General features: G+C 32.0%; 2 protein-coding genes across 6 annotated transcripts in view; one reads left to right on the top strand and one right to left on the bottom strand.

Moving 5' to 3' along the window:
- Positions 1 to 22,243, top strand: part of LOC130903746 (calcium release-activated calcium channel protein 1-like) — a 65,085-nt gene extending 42,842 nt beyond the window's left edge. For 3 of the 5 annotated variants that reach the window (XM_057815999.1, XM_057815995.1, XM_057815997.1), the window contains 5 exons: positions 10,450 to 10,586; positions 14,626 to 14,856; positions 17,783 to 17,992; positions 18,224 to 18,458; positions 21,740 to 22,243. In XM_057815999.1, coding sequence (XP_057671982.1) covers positions 10,452 to 10,586; positions 14,626 to 14,856; positions 17,783 to 17,992; positions 18,224 to 18,458; positions 21,740 to 21,978 — 1,050 coding nt within the window. In that variant the 5' untranslated portion in view covers positions 10,450 to 10,451 and the 3' untranslated portion in view covers positions 21,979 to 22,243. The other 2 variants (XM_057815998.1, XM_057816000.1) reach the window with 2 other exon arrangements.
- The window catches only part of LOC130903745 (uncharacterized), a 25,654-nt gene continuing 1,545 nt past the window's right edge, over positions 1 to 24,109 (bottom strand). The window contains exon 2 of the mRNA XM_057815994.1: positions 1 to 1,077. Coding sequence (XP_057671977.1) covers positions 20 to 1,077 — 1,058 coding nt within the window. The 3' untranslated portion in view covers positions 1 to 19. The remainder of the gene's footprint in view (positions 1,078 to 24,109) is intronic.

Genomic DNA, 24,109 nt, shown 5'->3' on the forward strand with positions numbered 1-24,109 from the left:
TTAAAAAACAAATCGTATATTATAATTTTTGATTCAGTAATTTATCATACCAAGCTTTATATATTTTTAAAAATCTATCTTTTGGTTGAACGGTGAAATCTCCTAAACAAAACATTCTGTAAGCACATTCGCCATATTCTCCAATACCAAAAAGCTGGCTGACGTTTTTCCATGGCTTAAAAAGAAATTCATATGACATCCTATATATTTGCACTGCTCTCGTTTTTCTCAAACCTATGTTAACAAAGTACTTTTCTAAATCACTGGGAAATTTATCTAAAACAGTAAGGGGGTCTGGATTTTCGGAAAGAAACCAAAACACGTACGGTCTAGCGACAACACAGGAAGTTCTATTAAGAAAAATGGTAGCTACAAGTAATGCCCAAGGATCAGTGTATAAACTTTCTTCTATGAGGTTATGCGGAGATCGTGGGGGAATCCATGAGGAAGTACCTCTTTGCTTTTGATGTTTGAGGTATTTGAATTCGAAGTCTGTTATGAGAAAATTTGTAATAAATTCTTCCTGTTTAGTTTTACTATCTTTAACTTCATTATCGAATGCGTATTTTTTCTGCGTTGTTTGTAAAATGATATCAGTAGCCTTATTTTTCACAGTATTTTTATTAACATCGTGAAAATATTTACTTTCTTTTCCGTCATGTATTGCATTATATTTTCTCCACTTTTTCTTTTGTTCTTTACTTATTTCTTTTAGGCCTCGTAAATATATTTTCTGATTTGTTTTATATGTAATTATACCATTTTGGATACTATTTGATTGTAAAACGTTCTCTTCAACTTCTTCTATGTTACCTAAAGTTATTTTACGTATTTTCAAAAAATTTTGCACTTTCTCAAATTGTCTGACACTATAGTCTATTTCGTCCGATGTAAATCCAAATGTTGGTTCCTTTACTATTTTATTGAATATTTTACGATGAAATTGTTTCAAAAAATTCATATTAATGCTTATAATTCTAATATCTTGACATTCTTCGTAACATTTTGGACACATACCTGCCACGAAGTTGCAATTATCATTGAAGAATCTTGATAATACTAAAGAATCCGACATTTCTGAAACAGAAAATTATTAAATCATTACATAAATATTTGAAGTAAAGTAGATTGTTGTTATGATGAACCGAGTTTAAAATTATTTGGCACAATGTTGGCCAATAAACTTTAATTATACATCCTTGATATCCCCATTGGTCAGTGGGTTATTTTGAACGAACTTGTTACCTCTAGGTATAATTTTTTTTAAATTCTTTTATTAGTTTGGTCATAATTTTACAACGTTTATAATCAATGAAATTTAAAATATTTCTTCGTAATCGAGAGTTAGTTTTTAAAAAATAAAAAACTCGATTTTATAGTCTATTTTAATATACAATTGAGGGGCATTCGCCAATTAATGATTAGTAATTAAAATGTGCCAAGTCGTGATCGTGGTTGTCATGAAGATTAGACAACTTGTGACGATAGATTATGGATCTCGGGTTTTTTGTTTTGAAATTAAAAAGAAAAATATATATATATATATATATATTTACAATGTATTTCAGTAACAAATATTTTACATTATAAACACATAGCAAAACACATTTTGTATTTAAAAGAAGCCTGAATCACAAATTCATATTCTGTTATTTTCATTTAACATGTTAATTTGTTTTTCTAAAATTGATTCTGCTTGTCTTGTTCTTTGAGTTTTCATTCTTACTGAACAATTAATGATTTTTATTTTCACATATATAGTTCGAAACTCTAATTAGACTTTTATAAAAGTAACAATATGTGGATGGTGATGGTAAAATAATTTGGAAAAGTGAGAATGAAATGACTCACACAGATTGGTCGAAAGTGACATATCATTAGAATTGGATGCCCAGTGTAGAAGAAACACTGCATCTCCGGTTATGTCATGTTCTAAAAAATAATCGGCCATTTTTGCATAGGTTAAAGTATTGGTTAGGTTAGGTTAGGTTAGGTTAGGGCATATCCGCCCTGGAATTATCGACAAAGCATTGACTTACTTCCTTAAGAGAGAGAGAGATAAGGTAAGACAAATATATGTTGCAGCTATTTGCCTGAAGCATCAGACTTTTTGTAATAAGAAACTAATCCCAATATTTGTACCAACCTCGGATTAGGTAAAATCTGCATCCGAATAAGGTTGATAATGGCCAAACAGTAATTATGGCTTTGTGAATAGGCAGTTCAAAGTCAGTAATAATACAAAGTAATATTAAATTTTTAAAACGCTACACGAATAACATTTTTCAAAACAGTAATGCGCGTTGTTGAAAGTTTATTCGGTAAAAGGCAAAATATCAACGATATACAATGTTCATTGTGAACATCAAGTATGGTGAACAATTGGTTTAAAAAACGTGAAAATTTTTTTAAACAATTTAAACTAATTTTAGATTCAAATGTAATTATGTTATTATATAAATCATCGTCCAATAAAAATATTCTCCTCGGTCAGTTTTTAGAGATCTGTATTATTTATAAAATTGTGAATTTCGTTTATGTGTTTCGGGATGTTTTCGGTGATCTTGAAGAAATTTTTATGATGTAGTGATTTAAATTTAAATAAACATCTTTTATTGTTAAATGCTCCTTATTCAACAGTTTCCGAATGTAAAATATTTGCAGATCTTTCGTATATGTCGGTAGTTGCTTCACTTGCAGTTGCTTGATGTAGATCAAAATCCACGATATTGTCGCTTTCTAAAAATAAGCAAAAAAAATGAAATAATTATTTAAAAAACGAAAGAAGTGTATATAAATATTATTAGGGAAACGGTAGTAACTAATTATACTTAAAATCGCTCCATTGGTAGAAAAGTGACACAAGTCAAAATTAGTAAATGTTCAGTAGGGTGGGCGGGTTTAAAAATTCGAAAGTTAACACATGTCATAACTTTAAGTAATAATGCATTCTTTAGTATGGTATAATGTTTAATCGAAAGATTTAAACTACACCAGAAAAGGAAAACTCTAGACCTTATTCGAGTTGTGACACTTTTTCATAAAAACTTAGCATGACTTAAGTTATTCGGTTTTAATTTATGTATGATTATTATAAAAATTGTGCTAGATTATAATTTCAATAAAATCCTAGCCCTAATATAAAAATATAAAAAATACAGTTCAATTCATAAAAATATTGAATACAAATTAGAAACAGAGGTTTTGTTATGTGTAAAATCGGCTTGTCTAAATGATTGTTTATTGGAGGTTACCACCCGTCATAGATTATCAAAAAAGTAATATATATATATATATATATATATATATATATATATATATATATATATATATATTATATATATATATATATATATATATATATAGAACTTATATAGAAAAATGACACAATTCTAAAAGTGAGGTTTTATAAAAGTGATATCATAAACTTACCTTCTATGTAAACTGACATAAAACCAAGTCAGACGTTTTTCGATAAAATTATCACAAATACGACGTTCTCTCATGGAATTTAAATCACAATAAGGTTAACATTTACAGTAATATCGCTTTTCCACATAAATCGGTTACAGTTTTAGGCATATGGTGAATTTTGATTTGTGTCACTTTTCTACCAACGGAGCAAAATATAGAGCATAGAAGTTTATAAGCGAACTTACCTAAATCGGTATAGCACTTTGCTTTACATCTTTCAATTGGGCAGCACTAAAGAATTTTGATAATACCTTTTGGTAATATCTGTTTTTTAAATTCAAAATCATTAATTGCAAGCAATTTGTTTCCCTGCTGACTTCACCACGTTATCTGTTCGAAGAATGAAGAACGGAGCAACGAATTTATTATTTTAATTTGACAAAGGGTGGTGGCAATATTGAGGGTAGAATTTTAATCAATTGCAAGTGTGTATTATTATGTTATATGAAATTTTACAAATTACGACTTTCGCAAATTTCAAAATATTGTTTAGTAGCTACCTTAGATTGCAATTTAAAGGATTTAGAAATTCTATGTTTTAATTTTTGGATTTTCTAACTTTTCAAAGTGAATTAAATACTAAATTCCAAGTAATATACGTCACGTATTGTATTATGTACTCAGACTACCTTTTCGTTTACCTGAAATATCCCCGCCTCACATCCTTATCTTAACGGATTAAAAATCATCACGAGTTGTAGCGCAACCTAACAGAGTAATGAAACCCAATTTACAATCCAAAACTTAGTACGATCATTACGATTAAATATTATTACAGAAATGTGCCGAGTTTCAAACAGGAAAACCAAAATTTCAAATAGAAAATAATTTGAAAAAGATTTCGGAAGGAACTTCTTGCGTCCTACTTTAGAAAAGAATTTTCGACAGTAGACAAAGTTCTTTCCACTGTTCGAGATGATTACCCTGAAGTGAGTCGAAGCACACTTTTAAAAGACATAAAAAAGCATTGCAGAAAGTCTATTTTAATAAAAACAAGCGATATTGTGGTATGGAGAAGAAATTACTGTAGAAGAAATGAGAAGTTAAAGAAGATTTCGATTTCGAGCTTATTGAGATAATAGGGCTAGAAAGGAATAATAGAAAGGGACGTCCTCCTCAGTGAATATTTTTTACTAATCGAAAAACTCATTCGGACAGTCCCCCGACTCTTTAAAAATTAACTTCCTCATCAGTAATTTCTTTTTATTAGATATCTTCTTACAACCTTGTAGGAATTGCTATAGCTTGCAGTAGTTGCTTAGATAACAAGTATTATTTTCAATAATCAATATCATTTTTAATATTTTCCGCTCTCTCTGTAACACCGCTGGCAAAAACCAAGGTTACACAAATATGTTTTCATTGAAAAAATTCCACAAATAGTGTTTCTCAGTAATATAATAATAATAAATATAATGCTAATTGTCAATCAACTGAAAAATCACGCCTTGTGTATTACACCGAATGTATTAGATAATGTAAGGTTAGTATGTCGTTAAATTCGTCTTATAATGTTATTTGCTTATAATTTCCACATACTACTTCGTCTATACTTTACGAGTGCTAGTGAGACAATTTTAGTGATTTATGTTGATTTGTGTACTGCTGAAAGAATCGTCCCGGAACTGTGAGTAGTGATAAAACGGGTCGTTCTAAGGATCATTTGGATTAAGACCTCTTGCTTCGCGTTTATCCTAACCCGCAAATACGTGTGACTCGCTCAAAATGTTTTACTTTGCCAAACAATTTCAGTGACTATTTTTCGTTAGGATATTTTTCACATACTTCATATTGTTATTATAACTAATGTATGGTATATCGACACATGATACATCTAGAGAAGGTCCTAAAATTCCTATCCTTTTTCATTCCTTTCTCATTTCTTCGGGGTTTCTGCTACTCTTTTTTGGATATCGGCTGCTGAACAATTGGGACTTGAGTTTATTTTTACAGCAATCACATTTTTAATAAAAAAATGATTACGGACTTACAACTGATGAGACAGCGCTGCGATCGCGCTTACTCCAACTCAGATCACTGTTGCCGACGTGATCCTTTATGATGTGTGCCTCAATTGAAAAAGCCGCCGCTTGTGACATCAGATCTGTGATTCGTTTTCTAAATGTAAAGAAAGTTGAACAAGTGAAATTTATTGGCAAATCTGCAAGATTTATAGATTCCAATCTTAGATTTATTAAGCAGAATCCCAACTTATATACCATTTAATTTTACATCAAAAAAGTACTCTTGATAAAATTCGATACTTTATACCGTTTTCGAAATATTTTGATTTGAAAATTATGAAGTAATAACCGATGATGGTATAAAGTATTGATAAATGTATTAATTGAATAAAAAATATCAAAATGAAAATTTAAAACGCTGCGAGGTCATTACAGTGACGTTGAATTCTGTCTTTCAAATTCTTGAGGTAAATTTACCTCTATAGCATAAACTTTTTCTTTAAGATACATCCAAACTGTGTAATCCAAGGGATTAAAATAGCATTACCTAGGACGCCAATGAATCGGAGCTTCTGCACCTCTACCAATCCATCGATTCGGAAAATGGTTACTCAACCAATTACGACACCTTCTATTAAAGTGAGGTGGAGTTCTATCTTGCATAAAAAATAGAGATCTTTGCTCGTTTAGCGTTAAAACTTGTAATATGTCGAATAAGTGATTGCTTAAAAAATTCAAGTACATATCACCATTTTAATTTCCAGATAGAATGTGATAACCTATTTTTGGACAAAAATCCACTCTAACCGGTAGATCGTCTGGCAAGAGCTCTTGGACTTGTCTATAATGATAAGGATGTAGCTATTGCTCTTAAGTCTCCTCCAAGTACTTGAAGAAGACGTATTTGTTTGTCTTGCAACATTCCTTATGCTAACTGTTGGATTTTAATCAACTTAATTTAAAATCATATTTTCTTTATTATTGGTCCTTGGCCTACCAGAATTTATTTTTTTAAGTCCCACATTCCCAGTTTCTCAACAGCGTCGTTCAATGGCTTTAAATGTATTTTTACTTGGTAATTTTCTTCGAAGAAACATTCTGCATAACGCGTAACACCTGTACTAGAGTTTCCTAAACACTCGCGTAAGGTTAATAAAAATTTAAGTACATTTTGATTAACAATATCAAATTTAAGTAATAACAAGGTTTCAGAAATGTAATTATTATTGACTCAACTTCATAACTATCAATGAATGACAGTTTTTCATGACAAACTCAGGAAAAATGTTATTGCCGTGTAAAATTCGAAGTTAAATAATTATGGGTACTATTGGGAACCTAAGAATGAAACAAACAACAGTTTTAGTCCCAAAACCACAATACATGATTATCAAATTGTTGTTTGTTTCATACTAATGCCTCCAATAGCTCGGTGCCCATAATTATTTAACTTTGAAACACAATATTCTACACTGATTACACTGGATTTTTGTGGAACGTTACAAAAAACCAAATCTCTTAGTCCCAATTTTTTAAATGTAACCGTTTTATCGATGGGATCTCATTTACATAATTCACATAATGCTTACAAATTAATAATAATAATTAATAACTTAACCGATACGTTATACCTGCATTGATTATTACTTCATAATTTTCAAATCAAAATATTCCGAAAATGGTACACAGTATCGATTTTATCAATAGTATCTTTTTGATCTAATATTGAAAAAGTTATGTTCATACTACTTGGTACGAACCGTGTAATAAAAACAAATTAATTGGATGTATCTGCTTCCGAAAAAGTTACCAGTACTTGCGGCAAAATCTTAAAAAAATGTATATAATTTTTTTTTTCAACGCTCTTTATCTTGAATACGGATACGTTACGAAAATTCTTTACTGGACAAACCCCAAATATTTTTCAGATTTCTATCTATCCTAGAGACGAGATCGCCTTTTTTTGAAACACCTTGTAGATTTCGTTGCTAAAGATAATATGGGATTCCATACACAAGTTAGTGCAGTAGATTTTTCTCATGAAATATTGTATTAGACATGTCCAGTACTTTAATTTTATTTGTTTGATTGAATTAATCTTAGTATTATGAGGGTGATATGAATAATAATTAATAAATATTCCAGAACTTATTGGTATTTTAGACCAGTCGATTAAAATGTTATTATCTTTGTTTTAATTAATTTACGTAGGAATTAACAGAATAACAAAATCCATTACATAATCTGCTAGTATAGAAGATATCGAAAAGCTCATGTACCATAATTTCACTCCCCAAGAATAAATATAAAAGTTAAGTTTTGAAGTGTCATATAATAAAAAATATGAAGTTGAATCAGACGACACAAAATTTATTAGTTAGAATATTTAATAATCAACAACTTGAACCATTGGCCAAATTCCAGAAGAAGCCCGATACTGCATTACTAAGGGATGCTGCGTTTTTAAGCTACTTCTGTCTATCCGATCTGATATTCAAAGAAGCCTCGATTCAAGGGTTGCATCTTATGGGAGCTATATTATCACGACAAAAATTTAGTGTTTAGTATTTAGTATTAATACAACAGGATTACCTTTTGTAGGTTCCAAGTTTTCTTTAAAATGGCGTAAATATTCTATAAGGTCAATATTGATAAAGCCTCAAAAAGAAACCATTACAATAATGTCTTCAGGTGCATTATTCAGAAAATATTATCTGTCTTGGGAAAATTAGAGCTGGCGGAACAAAGTAGCACATCCAGTAGCACTCAAATGTGATGATATGGCCTCTTTCAGTGAAAAAAATTTTTCCCTTAACAGAAATTACTTTAGGAATTTTCTTCAGGACAGTGTATATACGGCTGGGTGCAACATTATATTTGTTGTCGAGGTTATGTAGATTGTCATAAAAAGTTTGTACTTGGGTTTCATTAAAACCCATCGCTCTGGCAATACTAGTGGGTACTGGTTGACGCAGATTCAACTCTGGATGGATATCTTTTCAGGAACTCAGTCACGTTCAGCTAGTTTTGAACATGTATTGAATCGGTGCGGAATTTTATTCAAATCAGCAAACTGGAAGCTTATCATAGTCATACCATAATAAAAATCTCGTTTTCTTTCACATACTTGTAGATTTCGTTTTCTCGTTCCTTTGAAAATGTGTTGATAAATCTTCCCATACTTGTCACAGTCAGTCTAACCTTCAATATTTCAATCCAACTTTGAAATTAATTGTTTGGCAGCTTCTAGCTATTCCTCTGTGATAACATTTCTATCCGACACCTTTCGTTTGTAATCCCGAAGTATTTTTGATTCGCACATTTGCCAAACCGTCAAAATGAGATGCATTCAAAATTGAGCAATATCACGTAATCGCCATCATCAAAACATTTACCTTGACTTATATGAAATTATATGTATTGTTCGTTTTTATACAGAATAATTTCAAAACATGGAAATGTAAATAAAGAATTAATCCCCTATTTGAAGTAAAAACCGCAATTATTCAACCAAAAAACAACATTCAAAGATGAAAACGAAACGGCGCGTCGCAGACTTGCACTAAGTACGCCAATGCGTGCGTCACATAGGAGAGGGTTTGTCTGTTTGTACATATAAACCATTTTCGAAATATTTCGATTGACTACACAAATATTTTTATCAAAATATTTATATAATAACATTGACAATTAGGGAACGTGGCAATGAAACACCAAAGTGGACTAACTTCAATATATTTTCCAGAGCCTTCGAATACTTATGAATTCATCGTCTGGAACTTAAATTATGATTAAATACAATATAAGAAATATGTATAAAAATAATACAATTTTCACTTACAATAATTAATTAAAATAATCGGTGATTTTGAATCGTATTAATTCTTGTAAAAATTTTAAATTCATAAGTTTCAAAATTCAATATTCAAATTGACGTTGATAGAAAAATCGATTAATTGAAATATTGATTCTGGTTACTAAAGGAATTTTTATTAATTGAATTCTGCAATTCTTCAAAGGAGAAAACAACAACTTTTCTGGCTAATGCCTCGACGAATATTTAATTATAATTCCTCTGAAGAGGGTGATGTGAATCGACCCTTTTGTCGATATTAACATACCCAATGGCTCGCAATTGCAAGGAAGGGTTGTAACTACTGACTAGTTTTGACGCCATTACGTCTCATCAGAGCAGTTTAACAACCCACGTTCGGGCTTGAGACCCGAACTGAAGACAACGTCAAAGAGCGTCGCTATTTAGTACATGTAGTTAAACATTCCCCAGCGAACGCTAAGTGGCGCCATCTCACTTCCAACTGCGAACCACTAGCCAGATAGAAATCTATCGTAGTCGCCATTAATATATGTTCCGATGGTAAATGGAGATTCTGTGGTCTCAATCTACCTATTTCACTTTTTTTGGTTGATTCTAAGTTCTAAATGTGCCTACCTCGGCCAGTGAGAACAAAATTCCATCAAGCCGCATTTTATCGAGATCGCTTAAGTAACTCACAGCCAAAGATATTTCTTTAGACCACTTTACTTTTTCCCCTATTTCAGTACCCAACTGGCACAATTTTAAACAAAATTACTGCTAATAAGTTTTTAACGTGTATTTTTTTTATTATTTCCAACCTAGCTTTCTAAGAAAGTCACTAACCGACGCCGACGGTTTGCAAAAGAGAATAAGTGTGTAGTCAGCAATTTTAAAATATATATTTTATAACCTTGTTTTTTATGTTTAGATATACTATACAACAGTTTATTTGATGACTAAATTTCTGAATGATTAATGCTAAATACTTATTAACATATTACCTTTGTACTGTATGTCTAATTTATGAGCGAATTTCATAATATTGGAACTGTGTATATTCGCACGTGTTCAATTGACTGACTAATCAGACAATATTTTATATGAGTATAATCATTATTGAAAAATTTCATATGAATAAACATTGTTATTATACAAATTTAATGTTCAATACATAAAATCAATCAATTGTTTCAGAAATGGATCAAACAACGCAAGTTAACTTTCCGGTTGTTGTTAAATACGATAAACGAAGAATATGGAGACATAACACTTCGACAGATTTATATTCAACACTTCCTTCTTTGAAAAATGTGTCTTCAAATGATTCTTGGGTAAGTCATTTCAACTTTAATCGTAATCCAAATATTTCATAGCCCAACTTTTGATACGAAATTAATTATTATAAAACGCTGTCTCCACTCGCTTATACTTTCATTTTTTCATAATCAATTTGGCTATGAGATACCTTCTCATTACGACATTTACCTCCTGGAAATAACCCTATAAGTTTTCTGTTAGCACTGCTTTTTCCTAGTCAAACCTATCTTCTTACAAATATACATATAGTTCTTCCAATATCAATTGCAGATTATAGAAACTTATATAAAAACCCTTGCCGACAATTTTGTTTGATCTACCATAGACGTAGATACCTCATTTTAGGAAAATAAATTCTTTGCAAATAAAACAAAAGAACAAAAACATTTCAATTCCAACGTATTTTATAAATAATAATGGTAGTCAAAATCTTATGAACTAGATTGAATTATGAAGGTATGTAAAGAGGGTGACACCACAGTATTTCCAAAGGTCTTGGCGGTCTGCTGCCAGAACTTTCTTTACGCAGTTCTGGGGAGTCATTACATTTTCGTAATTCTGATTTTACGTTTGCCCAGTCTATAGCGTTAAATATGTAATAGCAAGGAAGTAGTCTGAGAAGAGTATGACCTTATTCTTTGCACAGCTTGTCAATTTTGCCGTTGTTCAAAGGAGAAAACAGCTACTTTCCTGGCTAATGCCTCGACGAATATTTAATTACAACTTCTCTGAAGAGGGTGATGTCAATCGACGGTAGTCCGAGAAGAGTATGATCCTATTCTTTGCAGAGCATTTCAATATAATGAATTTGCTCTAACTTTAGACCTTTAATAACAGTAAGCAATTCTTTGTTTGTTGGGCCTTTTTTACGATAGCTGACAGGAATAGGAATATTTTTTTCAGACATAAATGCTAAAATTTGAGCTTTATTACAACGAGTACTACTTTTAGGTATCTTAAGGAGATTGGTCCACGTGGACTGAAGGATTGTTAGATGTTTACCGAATTTTATACGGGCAGTAAACATTATGTTTCAATTCTTAATTTGGTATGAGTGCCGTGCGTATTTATGAAATATTGATTGATCCTCGCATAACTTCTGCAATTTATATTGGAAGAACTATAGCTTTTCAACATAGAGTCAGGATTCACAACTTCCGGTTTTTTCTCAAATTTAGGGGAAAAAATGTGGAAGGGGATGTTGTTAGGGGTATTTTCAGGGATTCAAATATCGATATGGTGGGTCATGCACAAGACTTCAACCGTCCGCAAAAATGTTAAAATTATTTATTGTCAATATGTATGATTTTAAAAAATCAGAAGCTGAAGAAAATGATTTGTTACTTGAATTTTTCGATAATTTATGAATGTAGAATTTAAAAAATGTCGCCGAATGAAATAATTTATTGATTGTTTGAAATTTATTATTTGTTTAGTGATATTTTATTATTTTTAATGTTATTCGCTCAAACATACTCAATTATCTATTTTATAAATAATAAAGTTTTTAGGGGGAATCCCTAATAATTGTGAAGATTTAAAGGGTTTTTAATTTGGGCTTTAGGTAGATTTTGTTGGCAACACTGCATAGAACCTAGTATTGCAAATTGGAATTTCGATTTCATTCTTTAAGCATTTTGTTTTGTTATAATGAAATTAACTTGCAATTCGATTTTATACAGAAAAGTATTCCTGGCAAATAGAGAATCGCAAATTATTTTTTACAAAACAGAGCGATGTAAATACAAGGGCTGTGTGCTGGTAACAATACGTTTCTAAATACCACAATCCCTAGGTATTCATCTCTGCCATCAAAATATGAATTTGTACGCCATATGATCCACTAGGATTTCAAGTTTAGTTTACGCGACAACAAAAACTTGAACGCTTGCAACGCGCATTGTGTTATAAAAGTCCTTAACCAGCAACTATATTTCGCTGGTATATCGGATTTGAAAGATATCACTTGGTGATGAGACACGTGCTGGTAAGCGCTGGTTTTTTTTCTTAGTACAGGATTAGTGAAAGCAATTAAGTGAGAAGATCAACGTATAGCTACAGCATATTGATATACTACAAAAGGTTTACTTTCAGTTCTTGAGTCAATCAATAATCGCTAGTTAAGGTTGCATCGTCACACAATACAATACAGTCACTGAACATCCTCCCTATTCCCCTGATTTGGTCATGTGTGATTTCTGAAAATTATTTAATTCAAAGAAACCTTTACATGGTGTGCATTGATATAGGTGGTGATTTCTTTGGACATAAATCAAATCATTATTCTACAAAATACTTATGACAGATCGAACTATAATTTACAAATTAAGAACAGTTCTATTCATCATTCATTCATATTCATTCAATAATTTCCTTAGAGATTGATGCAATCGCATCAAGGCTTTTTTATTTTCATTGGCCTCAAAATAGGCTTCTGTTTGATAGCTTCCTCAATTTCTCTTTCATTTCCTGAACGAATTTTGTTAGGTCTAAAAACATCTTGATTGATTTGAACTTAACCATCGATTTTTTCGACTTGTCGCACAGTGGCGGAAAAGTTGTTTTCTACGAATAAGAATGTGAGTTCTTTCTTCAATCGGTTCAATATTGTGCTGTAATAGTCACTGTTTCTCCTTTTCCAAATTGTTGATAACAATGTGCCGTTTTTGCACATTCATTGGGTCCAGTTCCAATTTTACTTTTATTTACTTTTGTTACCGAAGGCCGATGTCCTTTGAGAAGCCGATCAGACGCTTTGGATTGAACCCTTTGATGTCATTAGGTGAATTCTGAGGCTTGCTTAAGTGTTTAAAACTTGCTGGACACTCACAAAAGACGTGGTCTGCGGTTTCATCCGCCTCCACACACCAGCGGCACTCTGGATCATCTGTGTTACCCATAGTGTGGAGATGGCGTCTTAGAAGGCAGTGTCCGGTTAAAAGTCCTGACACTAGTCGGATTTCGCCCATATTTAATTGAAGCAGTTATTCGGTGTGAGACGCAGAAGGTACCTTAATATGTGCCCTATGTCAAATAGACCGTAGAAAGCTATATAGCAATACTTTTAGCTAAACCAAGGATAGCTTCTAGGCTCATTGGTGAGTTCACCGATCCCAGTCTGGTGAGTGAGTCCGCCTCGTCTTGCAGCCATCATTCAAAAGATTTTTTAGGGCTTTCTTGCACTCCTGTACAAGTTGGGAGCACACCTTTTCGGTCGTTATGGCATGTACTCGTATGGCAGCTCTGCTATCTAAGCAGATTGTGAATATTGTGTTCCTGTGGCGTCGATCGAATATCGCGCATCTGCTATCCATCACAGCGAATACCTCGTCTTGGAAGACGGTAGCGTGTTCTCCAAGCGGAAAAGATTCGCCTATTTTGGGGTGTCCTCCGAAGAAGCCTGCTCCGGCCATTCCTCCTGGAGCCGTCTGTGTGGCTCCATCAAGATGTTGTGCACCACCAATATGATCCGAGAGGCGACACAATCACTAAAGAATACGGCTTTCAAATATTGAAGCGGTTAGTATAAAAAGGCCACAAGCTGTTATTGATTGTGTTATCATAAGAATGTACTAGCGTGTTTATCGAACTTTACCTATACGGTATCGTTGAGGTTCACTGCGACTTTTGGTTCTTTGCAAATTAAAAATTCCACGCAAACAACACTAGCTCAATTATAAAGAAACGATTGAAGCTAGTGTACTGAAAGAAATTCAAACTGACTTCCAGGAGTACTGTGTATATGTTATTCAATCTAATAGGGACTATTTTATAGGATATTCATAATTGGGTGCTAAATAATAACACCAATGCGGTAGGTATGAAGGTAGGCTCGGTACTTTTGGGAGAAACCTCGTATATTATACGCATTAACATATGCTTGTCGTTATTCAATACTTAATATCATCTATTGACTACTTTTTTCTCGATTGTATGATGATATAATTAAGAAAATATCCCATTTACGGTTGCATCACCCGAATCATCTCCAATCGATTTAATCACTCTATCTAAGTATACATATGCATTACATTTTTATTTGATATATTTTAGAGTCAATTAAAGCCATTATCGCATAGACCTAAATCGTTAAATGTACCTTCAGGATTAATCAACGAAACGAAGATTGCGTACCTAGAAAGTCCGACGATCCAACATAATTCATTAACCGATACTTCTTTAGGATCTATATACAGAGAAAGAACACCACCTTTTTCTAGTAATTCTAGCATTACTTCGAATGGAGTTCCTTTCGGTTCTATAGTGTCTAAATCAAGGCCTAAGGTTAGTATTTATAATTATTAGATTCGAAAAATATTTTATTAAATAAAAAGTAAAGAATAAAGAATATTTTCCAAAGTATTACTCTTGCTAGTAGCAGGGGAGCCCAAGAGGAGATTTAAAGATTTACTGTAAATAGATCTGAGCTAGAGCAAACCATACTCATCATCAAAAACAAGATATCCTGTGGTATCGATTAATTATGAGCTAAGTTATTTTTGGGTTTTACGAAGTTAATGATTGACGTTTTATGTTTAACTAATAAACGAATCGTTTAAAAAGGAGCTTTTCCCGAACTGTCTAAAAACAGCTATAATAGTTCCTCTGCACAAGGGCGACGAGAAAAATAACACTAAGAATGATCATCGTCCTATCGCATTATTACCAATCCTCTCGAAGACAATAGGACGACTAATGAAAAGCCGTCTATTACCCTTTCTTTTAAAACATAAAATCCTGACAGCTCAAAAATTTGGCTTCCTATCTAATAAATGTACTAATGACGCTATGTTTCCTGTTCTCAACGAAATATATACTTCACTTAACAATAAATTTTATACAGCTTCAGTTTTTTGTGATTTCGCTAAAGTCTTCGATTGTGTTGATCATAAAATTCTGATTAACAAACTAGAATATTATGGCATCCGAGGTATTCCATGAAAATGATTTGTATCTTTCCTTGAATGTCGAAATCAATTGGCAATAGTGTGCCTCAGGGTTCAGTTTTGGGTCCAGTTCTTTTTTTGATTTTCATCAATGATCTCACAGATCTACGTATCAATAATCAATTCACTTTATTCGCGGATGACACCAGTGTCACCTGGAGTGGTCCAGATATACATTCGACCACGGGCAATGATCTCATAACTATTAAGTCCTGATCTGACGCAAACAGTCTCTGTTTAAACACTGAGAAAACTCTAGTTTTATCCTATAAAGGAGCCTTAAAACCTCTAAAGCTCAACGATGACTTAATACGATTCTCAAAATTAACTTCTGCTTGCTTTGCCATTAAATATGTGCCTGAACAGCTCGATTCTCGTACTGCTTTAACAACTTACTACTCGTTATTCGCATCTTCGGTATGGTTTGCCTTTCTGGGGGTCTTGTAGATTGCACCTCTTCGATTCTATCTTAAAATTACAAAAAAGAGCTATTCGTTATATTTTTGAATAGTAGAACTCATTGCGAATTCTATTTTACAAAACACAAAATTCCAATTCTCCCCGCTTTCTTCATTTTATCATCTGTTTGTTTGGTTCGTAAACACTTCCACAACTCAACTGAGAGACCCATGTATATCTACCCTACTAGAAGAAAGAAGTTGGACATTTACATGACTATACCTACTTCTGGGCTGGTGAAAAATTCCATTATCTTCAATGCGAAAAAATTATTCAATCAGCTGCCTTCTGAAATAAAAATGGTACAAACTTTTGATAACTTTCGAGGCATTTCTGCTTGAAAGATCTCATTATTCTGAGGCAGAATTCTATAATTTACCATATACTCAATAGACTGGCATAGTTCAATTTGTGATGTAAGATTATATACATTATAATTACTACTATTGAATTCAATCATTATTTTGTATTTTTTATTATGTAATATAAAATTATGTAGCTTTTTCCATAAAGTTATAAAAATTCTCTCTCTCTCTCTTTCTAATATACAGGGGATACCTCGTATCCGGTTAAGTATCTCCACCAAATCGAGGCCCCATACAAGAGGTCGCCGTCAAGGATACAAGATCAGATTAGTGAAAAAAAATTGATCATCAGAAATTCTCGAGCGCGTCAGATTTAGGTATTATATGCTAAAAAGCATCTATTCCACTAATCTGACAATTTGAGAGTGACGTAAAGAAAAAATAACCAAAAAAGGATAACCAAAAGTATACCCATTCGTGGTGTGATTTTATTCACAACATGTTTCCAAAATTTTGGCTTATTTTGTTATTTCAATATAAGTTATGTGGATTTAAGTTTATAAATATTCACTATAAGTGCGTATTTTATGGTCAAACTACTTTACAAAAAACAACTTCTATTAATGAAGATGATGATTAATTGATCAGTGAATTATAAGAAATAAACTTTTTTCAGCATTTTTCCTAATTATTTTCTTATTTGCATTTTATCCTGAGCTTTTCAACTAATTAAGTTGTCAAATGATTTTGGAATATAAAAAAAATTGTTATCCGATTAGTCGAATTCCTCTAGATAATCGTCAGATTATGAGACAGCACGTTTAGGACATAAAGATGAACCATATATACAACATATCTTAATCTAACGCGCTTGCATATTATAATAATGGCCGCGAGTTTGCGTCGAAACCGTGAGATTATTATAAAAAAGGTCACTCTCTAGTATGCCTATGCAACAGCTTTACATTATATACATTATATAACATTTTATACTTTATATAATTTTATATTTATTTATTATATAACATTATCTCGAGTGTGAAACACAAAGGAACTCCAGATCACTACACCTGGGAGCGCTTGAAATAGAAGATCTTTAGCAATTGAAGCCATCCCGAATTCTAGACTTTTCATAAGGAGTGAAATTGATCAACTGTAAACACTGAGAACACAATAGATTCTTTGAGTCGTAGTGTATACGAGACCCCAAACCCATACATACATACAACTGTTTATTGATATCTATTCAAAAGTCTATACTAAAAAAACTTGAAAATCATTGAGAATCTGATTATCTCCAAATATAATTTCTTTAAATTCGCGACTTGGTCACAATTGAAACGTTTATTTCACTGTTTCCGAGATCCCAATAATACAACTCGAATTTGAGCCCCTGGTTCAATTTATTACTGATGTTTTGAAAATTAATTAATTTCGATTTTGAACTAATATGTTTTCAAGAATTTTAAAAATTTTTGATTGGGTTAATTTTACATTCAGGTGAAAATAAGAGACGACGAAAGCATCACGAGTGCTCCTAAATCTTTCTGTAGATGTTACGATGTGGATACTACGCAAAATAACGAGAAATTACAATTAACGAACACAACCAAAGGTCTCTCTTGGAGAAACTTACACATGTCTAGAGCCAAACTCAAAGCAACAGCAACGACATCCGAACTTCTCTCTGGTTTCGCAATGATTGCAATGGTATGTATACTCAAAATTAGCTCAAAAACTAACCTTAAAAGTATCATAAATATTTTTCACCAAAAGTCTATTTGTGAATTTTTCTCTCGTAAAAATCCCACTTGTAAAATAGATTTATTACTGTAAGGGGTATTTTAATTCTAAATAAGAGTTATGTATGAGTAGATTATCTCTTTTGCTTTTAATTTCAACAAGGCTTATTTCAATTCAATATATTTTACATAATTTTAGGTAGAACTCCAAATAAACACACCAACAAATGTACCTGAATGGTTGTTCGTACTGTTTGCAGTATGTACGACGGTACTAGTAGCGGTTCATATTTTTGCCCTCATGATTTCTACATACATACTCCCCAACATAGAAGCTATAGCTAAATTAGAAGTTTGTGAAATGGTAACAGAAAGTCCCCACGAAAGAATGAAAGGATTTATAGAAATTGCTTGGGCATTTTCTACCATTCTTGGTAAGTAGATAGGTCTCTCAAAACTTATTCGTTATTATTGCACACAAAATCAATACTTTTGGCATCTGTGCAAAACAACCACTGTAACTGAGAGTTTTGTTGCGCTTGAGTAAGTACTGGAACACTTAAGAGGCCTTCTACATCGAAAACCTACCGAAAATAGCATTCTACACACAGTAGCACTGGAAATAACATTTCATATTGACACCTCAGTGCCTGAAAAGTCGTGAATCTACTTAATTAGCAGTCCAGTCAACGGCAAGTATTACCTCACAATTTTTTCGAAAAAAATCGATTTGTATGAAAATTTTCATGGAATTAAGTTTGTCTTACCTTCTTCAGTTATATAAGCACTATCTTGCTTTTTACGGGTGAAAACGAAGGAATGACCATTTCATGAGATGAATCTCGGTTAAATGAATAAAATAAATATTGAATAGTACACGTTTAACTTTTTTTCTTATTTCATAATATCCATTATCATTTTTTTCAACATATTAGCCTTTTGATAGTAAAATGAAGCAGATAAGTATCTCAATTGATATTAAAAACTGAAATTATTGTTATAATTTTTGTTGGAATCATAATCATAAAGATTAATAATAATTTTTCAACTCATTTAAATTTTTTTAAATCAAAAATTCATACACATTTCACTTATTTTTAAGAAACCACTCGCTAACGTTATTATTGTGGGACTGTAGCAATCAAACATCAAAGTGTATTCTTTTTAAAATGTATTCCAAGCTTTCCAATAAATACGTATTTCATCATCAGAGACTGAAATTATAGTCGAAATAATATACATATTATTCCAAAAAAGCTTATAAGTTCTACCAAAATGACAGTCGAACATATAAAAACGAAGATAAAGCCAAACCAAAGAATATCAAAATGTTTTCAGACCAACACAGGACTAAAACAGGGAGATCCGTTATCCACTACGCTGTTCAATATAGCATTAGAATAGATAGTACGTAAAATCGATTTGAACAGAACAGGCACACTAAAAGCAAGGACAACATAACTACTGACATACGCAGACGATGTAGTAATCCTTTCAAAATCGGAAAACGAGCTTAAGTAAATCTGCAGAACCTTTATTAACGAAGAATTAACGAAGATAAATCGAAGTTCATGGTAGTGACCAACACCACAAAAGAGCAATGAGAAGGTTTGTCAATACAAAGGAATGGAAAAAAACAATGAACTAAGAACAAGTTCAAAGTTATATATATCTTGGGGTGGTTATCAAGGACGAAGGTGACTAGGGAGAAATTTGGAAGCAATGACGACGAAGGGAAGTAAACAAAGCTGAATGCGATAATAAGTTTTAAAACAATCTCCAGAAAGGTGAAGCTACAGCTATACAAAACAATAATAAGACCAACAGAGAGCAATGGAGAGCGAAAAGTGCATTCTTAATGAAGCAGAGGAAGAGAAGTTAGATATATGGAGAAGAAATATACTCAGAAGGATACTACTAATTATGGCCTATAACAGGGGTCTCCAAACTACAGCTCGCGGGCCACATCCGGCCCGCCAGTTCCATCAATCCGGCCCGCGGCAGCTGAAGACTAATGTGTTACTATGTACTATGTATGTACTGTGATAAGTTGAATGGAATAGAATGAAAACACAGAGTGATAATTACTTTATTTAATTGCAAGTTAAAACTTTGATGATGTAGAAAACTCAACTAAAATATCTAAACTTAAGCATATTTATTAACTAACAAATAACAAATATGGAATTAATCCCAACTAATGAAACAAAAACAAAAAAACACTAATGGGATTTATGGAATTGTGATTTTTCACCGACTATTGTTTTGGTCCTTGGGATGTAACGAAAAAAATTATCCTGGCCCGAAGGTTTCAAAGTTTGGAGACCCCTGGCCTAGAAGAACAAAAATGAAATTAGGAATTTATTTGGAGAAGCAAAACTAAGCAAAATAATAAGATCCAAAAGAATAGAGTAGCTTGTTCACATACAGAGGAATTCAAAATTGGAAACCGAAAGCAGAAAATAGGAAGGAGTAGAGATAGTAGAAGTTAAAAATGACTTACATTAATTAAACGTGAATTACTATGGAATACATTTTTCATAAAATTTTAAAATAATTACGTTCAAAAAACATCTTTCAAAACAACAATAAGACATAAATATAAAGTTGATGCGATGTTGGATTTTGATAGGCTATACCGTTGAAAATGTCGTTGAATTTTTAGAGAATTTGATTGTTCAACATCTAAAAGAAATGCTCAAATTACAATAATATTATTAAGTTAACATTTTTTACTTGAAATTGGCTTATCGATTTCTGAGGTTAGTTTGCATTTATTAATTCCTACTCCCAATAAGAAGTGGTATTCACTCCCAAGTTAAAAGCACACATCAACAAAATATAATTATTAAACCTTGAGGTATTTAATACTCCCATGCGGAAATTCATGATAATCGTTGTTGTTCGAAAGAATTGCTAAACAAAAACCGTTGGTAACTGGACTCTAGACTATTTTGTTTTTTGGTAATAATACGATATCTGTGTTCTAAATTCTAATCACTACTCCATATCTTATTCAACCGAGTAGCAACCAGGAGAGTCCTTATTGACGAGTAGTAATTATTCTATCTTTATCGATCTAACATAAATTTATTAGATTTATTGAGATTCAAACTGAATGCACTATTTACACTGAATCACTGAACCAATAGTCTGACTTATCAGTCTGATAACCAAGTGATCGTCTTCAGAGACCGAAGGTAAGATAACTTTGTTATCGAACCGCGCCTCAAGAAAGATAATTGTGTATAGTGGCATTGTTAAACAGTGTGTAAACAGTATGAATAACACCATCGGTTCGAGAAATTCCAACTTGGATTTAATGATATTTAAACCCTCCCCATTTAAAATTCTCGTGAATTTGAGTGTCTCACTCGCATGACAACGCCGCTCTATAAGTTAAATGAGAGATATAATCTCATGGCGATAACAATCATTAAATATAGGTGAAGTTCGTAGATTTTAATAGTTTTTTTATTCACATCTAAATTTCACGTTTTCGTATTTTGAATTTTGACCTGTGACGTCACAAAACTTTTGACCCTCGTCACACATTGTCACATTTCGGTGTGTCCCTCCCCATTAATACGTGACGTAATATATGGATGACCCCTTAGTTATGATGTATCCTATTAAAAAAACAGAAATTTTAGGAGTGAATGCAATGAGAGATTCAAAGGCAAAAGAAATTGATATTTCTTTTTTTTTATTTCAGGTCTGTTTTTATTTTTAATAGAAGTTGCAATACTATGTTGGGTGAAGTTTTGGGACTATTCCTTCACCGCTGCCGTTGCTGCGACAGTAATAGTGATACCAGTTTTAATAACATTTGTTTTGTTTGCAGCACATTTTTATCATTCTTTAGTTGTTTATAAATGTAAAAGTTCTAATAGTGATATGGAAAAGTTGGAGAATATTAAGAAACAACTGGATGAAATTAAAATTACGATTTGATCTTATATTTTAAAAACAACTTGGTTGTGAAACGATTCTACTCATTTATGGAATTTCTAAAAAATGGAATTATACCATTTTTTTTTCTAAAAACCAGTGAAGTCAGATATCCGTGGAAAAATTTAAACTGGTGGATGTATTGACTATATTGATATTCTATGGACAAGACTGAGTATTATAGTTCTTCAACAAGATTATAAAACAGTTTAATTGTATCGATACGAAAATATATGTACATGCTTGAATAAACCATATTGAAATAACATATGGTCTCTATCATTTCTACAAAAAACACATGAGATACCCATATCAACATAATATGGGTGATTCCGTTCTAACTGTGATATTCAATGTCCTGTATTGTTTTTTTGTACTAGTCATTAATTAATAATCAATTAATAAAAATTTTGTGTTAATTGAATAATTCTTAAGATATTTAAACATTATTTTTATACAATATAACTTGCCACTTAAAGAAAACTTATACTACATCACTTGAATGTCAGTACCGTGTCATGTCCATTCCTAGAATTTACCGATAAATTATTAATTTTTTTTGTCGTAACAAATGATTTAAACTAATTACCTTATAAATTCTAATGTTTATGATCAAACTGAGGAAAATTGATGCACTTGTTGTTTAATATCTTAAGTTACCATGTCAGTACCGTGGATAAATGAGTCAGTACCGTGGAACTCAAAATCCGACATTTGTGTCTTGCTCGTGATACTTTGAAGTTGTAGTAAATTCCTCTTAGAGTTTTATTTTTACAGTAAAATAGATGAATAATATGCATAAAAAAGTTAGAAAAGTTAAATTTTAAAATCTTGAAATTTTGAATACAAAAAATCACAGTTAGAACGGAATCACCCATATAAGAAACGATCCAGTTAATGGTGGTAGTAGAAAAATCTGTTTTTTAATATATTACAAATTCTTTCACTTTATTGTCATCTCTTCTATTGAGAATTAAAATTGGGGATTGAGGATGCCACCATATACTAACGAGGGACGATAAACATCTATTCAGATTTTGAAATGTTATCAAACACACCACTTAGGGTGCATTCCACTAAGCACTCACTACAATCACAATCACGACCTTCCCGTTCCACTAAGTGCAAAGCGTTATAATCATAAACCCATTTGGAATAGCTTAAGACACGACTGTCGAAATGGCGGCCCGCGGGCCTTATACGCCCAATTATTTTTATGGCTCATGAGTACATTTTAGAGGCCGACCACGATAACTTTGGTACAGCAGGTATCCCTGCCTAGTATGCGCACTCGTTTATTTATTCCGGTTGCCTAGGAGAATCGCACATGTTTTTCTTCACATGATAGTGGGAAATTGTCCTTACAAATCATATAAGTTAATGCCTGAGTAATTTCGTTGTTTTTATCCGCCTTCTAAAATATATACATAATCTTCAGTAATACTATAATCATTTAATATTATAAAATGAGTCAAGTCTAAATTATCGATATTTTCGCGAATTGATTACAAAATATTGATAATAATTGTGAGCTATGACTTTAAATTACCCTCAAAACTTAAACTTCTCTCTAAGCAACTTTCAAGGGTGGATTGTTTTTTTTAGGTTCATAGTTATGTAATATTTTGGTGCTGACTTGAACCTCTATTACTTGACAACGTAACCTAAAAATTACAAAGACCCATATTATAATGCCGCGCTACGTAAACTTGTCTAAGTTCCAGCGCAAGTAGATGCGAGCGCATTCTATGATTGGCGTGGACCTCTGATTAGCTGATCACTTCTCCTGCAGATCTTACACTTGCAGCAGGGTAATATCAAGAATATGTTTAGTGATAAAATATTTTGACATTGAAATGTTGTTTGGTTCTATAGTAGGCTAAGAATTTTTCAATATATCTTCGTAAGATTTGATAAAATAAAATAAACTGTCTTTATCACTTTATCCTGTACCAGTTTATGTAATTCATATGTTGTATTCTGTGTATTTATATGAATTTTAATAATGATTCCGATTAATCCGAAATATTCGTCTATCCGAAGTGGGTCCAGTGTACTTCCCAGGTTTAAAACAAACAATAATTTTTTATCCAAATATTTCTTAAATATAAATAAAAACTGTATAATTTATGTT

This window comes from Diorhabda carinulata, chromosome 2, assembly GCF_026250575.1.
Source record: "Diorhabda carinulata isolate Delta chromosome 2, icDioCari1.1, whole genome shotgun sequence".
In the NCBI taxonomy this organism is placed as follows: Eukaryota; Metazoa; Arthropoda; class Insecta; order Coleoptera; family Chrysomelidae; genus Diorhabda; species Diorhabda carinulata.